General features: G+C 30.7%; 2 protein-coding genes across 3 annotated transcripts; both read right to left on the minus strand.

The window, feature by feature from the left end:
* Nucleotides 1–1,523: 1,523 nt before the first annotated feature.
* LOC145123390 (uncharacterized) lies at nucleotides 1,524–8,395 on the minus strand. Of its 2 annotated transcripts, XM_079058605.1 has the most exons (20): nucleotides 8,121–8,395; nucleotides 7,535–7,705; nucleotides 7,224–7,383; nucleotides 6,967–7,084; nucleotides 6,608–6,722; nucleotides 6,104–6,458; nucleotides 5,790–5,872; nucleotides 5,627–5,715; nucleotides 5,195–5,302; nucleotides 4,902–5,085; nucleotides 4,257–4,437; nucleotides 3,802–3,911; nucleotides 3,647–3,684; nucleotides 3,448–3,544; nucleotides 3,253–3,372; nucleotides 2,792–3,174; nucleotides 2,504–2,673; nucleotides 2,281–2,401; nucleotides 1,963–2,190; nucleotides 1,524–1,809 (listed from the first exon to the last, which is right to left on the minus strand). In XM_079058605.1, exons 16-20 carry the CDS (start codon nucleotides 2,909–2,911, stop codon nucleotides 1,615–1,617), a joined length of 834 nt encoding a protein of 277 aa, XP_078914731.1. In that variant the 5' UTR covers nucleotides 2,912–3,174; nucleotides 3,253–3,372; nucleotides 3,448–3,544; nucleotides 3,647–3,684; nucleotides 3,802–3,911; nucleotides 4,257–4,437; nucleotides 4,902–5,085; nucleotides 5,195–5,302; nucleotides 5,627–5,715; nucleotides 5,790–5,872; nucleotides 6,104–6,458; nucleotides 6,608–6,722; nucleotides 6,967–7,084; nucleotides 7,224–7,383; nucleotides 7,535–7,705; nucleotides 8,121–8,395; the 3' UTR covers nucleotides 1,524–1,614. The 2 variants fall into 2 exon arrangements, with proteins under 2 accessions (XP_078914731.1, XP_078914732.1); XM_079058606.1 differs by having other exon boundaries at nucleotides 5,627–5,872; nucleotides 7,321–7,383.
* LOC145126682 (uncharacterized) lies at nucleotides 2,926–4,424 on the minus strand. The gene is made up of 6 exons (XM_079061997.1): nucleotides 4,346–4,424; nucleotides 3,643–3,846; nucleotides 3,448–3,544; nucleotides 3,285–3,372; nucleotides 3,160–3,174; nucleotides 2,926–2,931 (listed from the first exon to the last, which is right to left on the minus strand). Exons 1-6 carry the CDS (start codon nucleotides 4,422–4,424, stop codon nucleotides 2,926–2,928), a joined length of 489 nt encoding a protein of 162 aa, XP_078918123.1.
* Nucleotides 8,396–8,845: the final 450 nt, after the last annotated feature.

The raw sequence follows: 8,845 nt of genomic DNA on the forward strand, positions 1-8,845 counted from the left end.
ATCTGAATTATTATAATTTTGTATTATACATAGAAAATAAAACATGAGTTTATGATTAAAAAAATAAATAAATAAAACTAATAAATCATAGAGTAATATAAAATATTTAAATAGTTCATTACAAAAAACAACTATGTTCGAATGCAAATTAAAATATATATAATCACTAATATCTACTTGGCATAGTCACTGTATCATAATCAGAACGGATCGAAAAAACTTGTTAAGAAGGATGTGCCGGAACCACATACTTAATCGTATTTCCTTTAAAGAAATATAGGGTATTGTTTCTATATTCCCACCATTCATGTGCACCTTCATTGTAAGTACTAACATCTACTTTAACCCACCGGTTGTGAATGAAAACCCAAATAGCCCACAAACGATCTCCACTTACAGAGAAATATCCCAATTTTCCGTGAAACTTGATCAGTCTCGATGCATACGGTTTGAAGTCATTAATAGTAGAAAGTGCAAATATGAGTATATGTTCTTCTGAATAAATATCAAATCGCAATATGGTATCATTAGATAATAAGAAGTAAACGGCACCGCCACTTGTAACTGTCTCATCAGAAACAGGATAAACAAACAGGATAAACAGATGATGGTAACTGGATATTTTGAAACTCCCTCCATTACCATGTAGTAGATGAAAACAATTCTATGTTGTAGTAATCGTAGTCCACTTTTTCCTTAAGCATATTACTACAAATAAAATAACATATAAGTAAATAATAAAGTAAATTAATAACATAAAATATACTACATATAAACTCTTACGATGGCATTGTGTATGACAATCGAATGACCTTGAAATGTTATAATGTTAATGACTAAAAAATATATAAGATTGATACCTCCAACGACTTCACCCAAAGTTTTTTCATCCTTCAATTGACTGATTAATGAATCAAGTTTAATTTTGAATATTCGTGTGAGAATATCTGGCCTGTCTTCCGATTTAAAATTCTCGGCTTCAACAAATCTAATGATTTCTGGCTATTTAGGATTACATGTAAGGGTTAAAAAAAGATCTAGATAACCAAACCACTTAACCAGAGTCATCGCATCTAAAAATAAATTTTGTATATAATTAAATAAAGGAATTGATTATTAGTTGGGTTTAAATTAGGTAAAAAATAAAGTCTGCATATAATTATGGAGGGAATATATGCAGTATAAAAAAATAGATTTTGAATATTTAGTCCATAATTTTATTCTGTTACCATATGCAAATAAAATTTAAATTTGTTTTTGACAAATTTAATATATATATATATATATATATATATATATATATATATATATATATATATATATCTATGTTATGCTTCATTTAGAATAATAATGTACATATAATAAATTTATAAAATCAAATGATGAACGAAAGGTATAGAAACAAAATATTCATTAAATCAAAACAGTTCAATAACTTGAAATTGTCATAAATAGCACGAATATCATCGTGTTCAGACCAAATAACATCCCAATAAAATTTTAAAAACAACTAATAGATCCATAAACAGACAATTAAAAATGCAACACAAAAGATTAAAAAGAAAATGTCTCTAAACATATTGAAGATGAAATGTAAAATGTTAATGGTTGGCTTCATATTAGTCCAACTTTTCCAACTTTGGGATCTTCAAGGTAGCTGGAACAAGCACTAATTTTTGAAGAAGACCACTCCAAAGACTCAGTGTTGGCATCAATACTTATAGGGCGCTTCCCCGTACTGGATGATGGTGTTAAAGCTTCAAGGTCAACAACAGCAAGATTGTCATCATGCACAGAATCAATATTATCCTGTAGAAAACACATAAAAGAATAAAAATCCGATCAAAGTAAAATATAAAAAAACATAACATATTTGCACAAATTGATGAAAATGAAATAAAAATATAATGAAAAGAGGGCATAGGGTTTGAATTTGGAAATATATGTGAGACAGTACCCCACCTTATTTGACTTGTTAATAGGAGTACCATTATCATTTAGAATATGGTGTTCATGATTTGGTGGCCGTTTAAAAACCTCAACAAGAACCCTTTCATCATCAGTCAACTTCTGCACAGTGTAAGCACGATAGTTGTTTTGCAGATTGAACATGGATATCTGAACTTTGAAGGCAAACTTCTTATTTAGAAGGATTTTGAACTCATCAGGTTTCTGTTGGTGTCCTTGATCCTAATTTACATTACAACGAAATAGTTGAAAAGTTAATGAAGAAAAACCATATATGTCAATTATTTAAATAATGGAGATATATTATCAAACCTTAGCTATTTTTTCCATCAACCATTGGTTTCCACGATGAATAAGATTTTTTACATGACGTTCAAACAATACGAACGAAGAAGACCCAGTTTCATCTTGCACACGAACTACTATCCTAATCCTAAAAATTATAACATAATATTTATATTTAGCTTGACATACACAATGAAATATATGAAAAAATTTAAATGCATGCATAGTCGAAGAGCTAATAATTACTTACTTTTCATATACATCCGAGACTAATCCACAACCATCACAGTGAAAAGGGCCAGCATCAACATCAACATCATTTTTAGTAACTTTTTTAGAATAATCATGGCAATAAAATGAATACCAGCCTTCATCCATATCAAAATCGATTATAGTAGCGATGATGGTTAAAACAACTTCCTGTTTCATACATTGTTTGAAAGGAATCATATTAAAATCCTATTTCATATGAATGGTACATACAAAATCAAAACAATAATAGAATGCAGAAATTCTTATATAAAAATGTTAACTAAACCTCGTTCAAATTAGGAATCTCATCAATGTTTTTTATTTGAAAACGAAGGTAGTAATCCTCTGGATTGGCCACAACAGTATCTGAGTTAAGTTGCGATGTACGGCTAGAAGACTCAAACATTCATATCCAAAGCATTAAGACTACATATACAAAAAAATGAGGTTAAAAAACAAAATTATAGATTTAGTAAGCTAGATCTCTTAAGTATGGTAAATAACTAATTTAATGTAATAATTACACTTGTCATCATATAAAAACATAAAACATTACAGGATTCATAATTATTAAGAAAACATAATTTGATTTGAACTCTAAAATGTGAGGCATATCATCATTTATATGCAATCTAGATCCAAACAAACAATTACCAACTTGAGGCTGACCTGGAAATAAAAAGTAAAATAATATTGTCAGTAATTACTTTGAAGTTGAAATGATATTCTATTGAAAAAAATCCTTACCACCCCAATTTTGAGTTTGGCCAAATGATAACCGGAGCAGTTTCATTATGATGTTGTGAGATGTAAGTATTCAACTTCAGTGCAAAACTGTCCCACAAAGCAACTGCAATTTTCATACCACTAAAAATGCATGGTGGTTATTAATGAAAGATAAATATAAAAGTGGGAAAGTGTAATAATAAAAGAGATGTGTACCTTAAATCCTGAGCAATCAGATTCATTAACCTTTTTTCTCTTCCATTCTCAACAATGACTCGCATGGGATCAGTTGACACAAATTCACCAAGAAAATCTATGTGACAAAATGTAATAAATTTGTAATAATAATACAAATGTGTATTACATTAAAAATTGAAGTATGGAAATAAGTTAAAATAATAAAATAAGAACATACAAATGCAACACGAGTGTCAAAGTTCCTGGCTAGCAAATCTGGGAAAGAGATAAAATGATAAGGATCTACCATATCAACAAAATCAGTGGATACACGAACTTTTGTGGTTTTATAGAAATTGATTTTATGTTTGTGAGGAACAAGCATGTATTCACCTTCATTGCTAGTCATAACAAAGTTACTGATCTCCCTAACAGCTCCTTCATCGAATAGAGATTCAAATAGAGGAATAATTTTTTTTTATTGTTGTTTGTATTCTACTGCCCTGTAGGTGACAATGAAAGATAAGTGTAAACAAAAAAAATAATAAAAATAATAATGTAGAAACATCCCATATTTTTCTGCGACATATAAAAAGCAATTACAATACCCTTTTTATGCAAAAATGCATAAAAATTGAAGTAATAACATAAACATTTGACAATCTAAATGATAAAGTTTGTAGAAACGTTACACAATTAATAATAAGAAGAAATCGACATACTTAATTGATTATTAAAATTAATAAAGCTATATAAAAATAATATTGAGTGAAGGGATCGGGAACTAAAATCACCAGACATACATAAGAATTTGACAATCTAAAAAATAAAGTTTGTAGAAACAACACCTGCTGGTCAATTAAAATCATGTCTAGGCTCATGACCATATTAGGATTGTTTTTATAGGTCTGCTTCCAAAGCAAGATGACTTTAACACGTATGTTCCAAAACTCTTTGGATGCAGCGATTTCAGCAACCTTATCAAACACGACATGATCTTCATTGTTTGTTGCCATGGAATACTATTATCTGCAATGAAAGGAGATAATTAGTTAGAGAGAAATTTGGTTTGGAATGAAAAATCGTAGAGACTATATTTATAGGGAAAATATAAATTTGGTTAATGCTGATATGACATAAAGATTTTGGAATGTAATATCATTTCCATACTTAAAATATGTCTTATGTATGGTATGATATCGAAAATAATATTAATATAACATGTCAAATATAATTACAAAAATAGATAAAATCATACCTAATTTAAGATAATAATTACCATATAAAAAACTATAAATTTGAAAAGCTTGTAGAATAAGAAAAAAAATATAATAAATATATAATATTTCAATAAATATGAAATATAATTACAAAAATAGATTGCAATGACGAACATACTAATTCAAAATAACAAATAGTGTTCATATTATTTCAAAATATGATTCAAATGATCAATTGTTCATTGATGTAAAAAATTTGCTGAAAATTAATACCTGTAATATTTTTGCAGATTGTGAATTTGCATACCAATACCTTAACGTAAGTGCATGCACTCCAAAACTAACCATGCTAACAACTCTAGATAAGCCATATGTTGACAAGGAGATCATCTGGAAACGGAACAAAAATATCATCCAAATCTGAGACGACCATAATTTGAGGCTGTGTCAAAGATGACTGGAAAAAGGAAAACAACAAGGGTGGTTTGTTTTAAGTTCAACATTATTTAACATTATAATAACGAATAATGTATAATGTATAGGCAGTTAAACTATAAATCACTTGCCTTCATATTATAAAAATGAATGGTGCTGTCGAAAGTAATGAACCAAATCTGTGTTATGGGGCTGCCTGGCAACTTATCCAGACAAGATTTGATAGTTTGTGCCATCACCTAACAAAAAGAAATGCATAAATGTTATCATGTGAATTTGATACTTGGATCATATACGAATCAATGAATCAAAGAATCAAGTGTTTGAATAGGGTTCCAAGGTCAATTAAGGAGGAAGACGTCTTAAAAATTTTAGTCTAAATAATGACCAATTTAACCTTTTCCTGTTCATGACTTTATTGTACCCATTTTTTTGGTTGTTATAACAAGGCTGCTAGAGTAACCATCACCATCATCATGCATGTATGTGCATGCAAGGTAAACTTAATCACACAAATAGTGATATATAATCAATCAAACAGAGCAAAAAGTGGTTACCAATACCTGATAAATTAAGTGTTTATTAGTTACTGCAACAAGTGTTTCCAGTTTGTCTTTGATTTTCTCTGATACGAATTTACATCTTCCAAAACCTATAGATAAACTTATGTAAATGAGAAACGGAGCATCAAACCAATTATTACATAGATTAAAGAAAGATGACAACTAAATGCATGATGCATCAAGGCATAATTCTTGATCATTGTTGTACTGTACTCCATGTGAATTCGGCTTACGTGATAAGATAGCCTAGTAGGAAAACAAAATTTTAATCAATGGTTTGTTTGGTTATGATGGAATGGAATCAGAAAGGAATGGAATGGAATCACAAGGGTCATTACACTCTGTGAGGAATACTCGTAGATCAAATGGATAAAAGTGACAAACTATAATGCTTTTTATGTTATTAGCCCTTTATTGAAGAAAAATTGATTATCTATGAATCAAAATTGCAATAATCAGACTGAAACCAACATTCACCTTCGAATCACATAACATCATTTGCCTCCAGAACTATCATCAAAGTTGCATATAAAGGTCGTGTAACCACCACAAAAACTCTTGGATCTAATAACCAACTACCCTGGCTTATCTTTATAGTTAAAAGTCTGCATCCAACAAGTGTTTTTACCCCCTCACAAGGTTAAGCAGATGAATGATCAGGGGGCATAGTTGTCAAAATCTCTGCTTTTTTGTTCTTGACTTCACAAATTTGATCAGCAAGAAAATTATCGTCTTTCTTTATGTCTCTCTTCAAAATCTCAAGGTCAAGTCTTTCCCAAGCTCTTTGATCTCGACTACTAAGCTGCTCATTTACAGATCTTTTCCTGTGAATCTGCCACCCAACAACAAAAAAAAAAAAAAGATCCTTAAAAGTTCTTTTGTCTGTGCAAAAACATAAATACCCTCATCATAGAAATAATCCCAAAAAGCTTCATGATTTTTTTTCTTTCAAGAAAATGATGTTGAATTACAAGCTTTTACCTTTGTTAATCTCTCTTTCAGTTTCAAATCTTCAGCTGCTGCCATTTATTTAAAGTAATCACTGTTCACGACGAACATCAAGTTTGCTCTGCTTCAATTTGGCCGTTTTATTCACCTTGAAAACCGAACAAAAATTCACAATTACTCAAACGAATATGTAAAATACACTTTTCAATTTGGCGGAATGCGCTCCCCTATCTTTTGTTCATCTCCATGGAATAAATGAAAGACATGTCCCAGATAAAAAAGACAATAATTTTGTGGTACAAAATGACATGAAAACATATGATGCATATAAATCTAGTGCATACAATTACAAACATAAAAGGAAAAGGTCTCATAAAAGGAAAAGGTCTCACAAGAAGATGACCATAAAGCATTAATCATTCGCTTCATCTCAGCAGTCCTGCGAGGATCTGGATCTTCAATTGCTCTCTCAGTCAACACATGTTTGATTCTGCACATTGATTTCCTAACCTGCACCCACACATCACTTAACTTATTCAGACAACAACACTTCATACATATAATAGCACCTGGTTTATGGTGAAATGATAATAATAATAATAATAATTATAATAATAATAATAATAATAATAATAATAATAATAATAACATTAGGTAGGCGTTCAGGATTAGGAAAGCGCAAGTTTTGAGCATGAAGCATCTGGCGTTGAGTCATGAGCATGTTTTTTTCTTTGAGCAGGACATACCATAACTTATGTAGATCCTCCCATATCACTTCAAACGTAGCTCTGAAGCCTTCCAGCTACGCCCTGAACAAAAACATGATTCAAATAGTATAATGAACAAAAAAGAATATATATATATATATATATATATATATATATATATATATATAAGTATCCTAAGAAACAGTATTCTTTATACTGAACTTCAAATTATAAAAAATAGAGATGTATATACCGTAGACAACAGGTTTGTCCTCTTCTGGGTTTCTATCAATCTCAAAGAACTCCTCAAGAGGGTTATGTGCAGTCCTAACTCTACTACCAGCTGCAGCCCCAGCAGCAGAAGCTTCTGATGTTGCAGTTGCAAAGAGTCTCCTTCAAAAAACTCGTGCCAAAAACATGAATGCTGCATCAGATTTAACAAAAGAATATTAAACTTTTATATGCTAACCATCTGATAGACTACACAGCTCGTGTCTCCCAACAATAGGGCTTTCACAGTTGTTTGTAGTTCACGATTTATATGAATTTAACCGAGCTTGCAACAAAGCCCCAAATGCAAAATATGAACAATTCGTCAAACAGTTGGCAGGCATAAAACCAGAACAAAAGGAAACGTATAGAAAATGTACAAAAGAATAGAAAAAGTAATATAAATAGACAATTGTAACGATATTCCGGTAAGGAAATATGTCATTTGCTCCGATGAAGGTAAAGTTTTTGCGTTTATGGTGACGGCGAGGTAGAACGACAAGCAATTAGTGACTGTGTTCGTTTAACTAAGAATAAACGCGATATGGTATGCTAATAGATAAACGTACCAAAATGAAATGGCGACCAATAAACTATTTGGATGAGAGTATACAATCAATCGGACTCTGAAATGGCGACGCAAAGACAGAAAGGAACCTTTCGAGATCGGCTGCAGAGACACCCCCTTTTTGCTTGCTGTCGCGAGAAGAGGCGTACGAAGGCGGTGGAGATTAGAAGATGTGTCATCTTGGCCGATTGAAGTAGAAGCGAATGGTTTGCTTTTCTTTCTTAACGTTATATCGGAAGAAGAGACAGACAGAGTAAATGACGAATGGAAGGCAACATTACGCAACGGGTTTTTGGGTGTAAGGACGATGATTTCATCAAATAATTTAAGGGGATTGAAATGCCATAAATGATTATAATTGCTTAAGTAGAAAATTTAAGGTTCTCTTTTAATAATATTTATAGATAGGTCCTCATACCTATGGTTCCTTCTAATTTAACCTAAACACCCATAATATATAAATTATTCATTATCTTTTTATCTGTTTCTTCAAATGTAGTTCAAAGAAAATGCTTTGGTAAATCATCAAATAATTTAAGGGGATTGAAATGCCATAAATGGTTATAATTTCTTAAGTGGAAAATTTAAGGTTCTCTTTTAATAATATTTATAGATAGGTCCTCACACCTATCGTTCCTTCTAATTTAACCTAAACACCCATAATATATAAATTATTCATTATCTTTTTATCTGTTTCTTCAAATGTAGTTCAAAGAAAATGCTTTG

This window comes from Lactuca virosa, chromosome 7, assembly GCF_052849685.1.
Source record: "Lactuca virosa cultivar CGN04683 chromosome 7, Lactuca_virosa_CGN04683_v6, whole genome shotgun sequence".
Taxonomy (NCBI): Eukaryota; Viridiplantae; Streptophyta; class Magnoliopsida; order Asterales; family Asteraceae; genus Lactuca; species Lactuca virosa.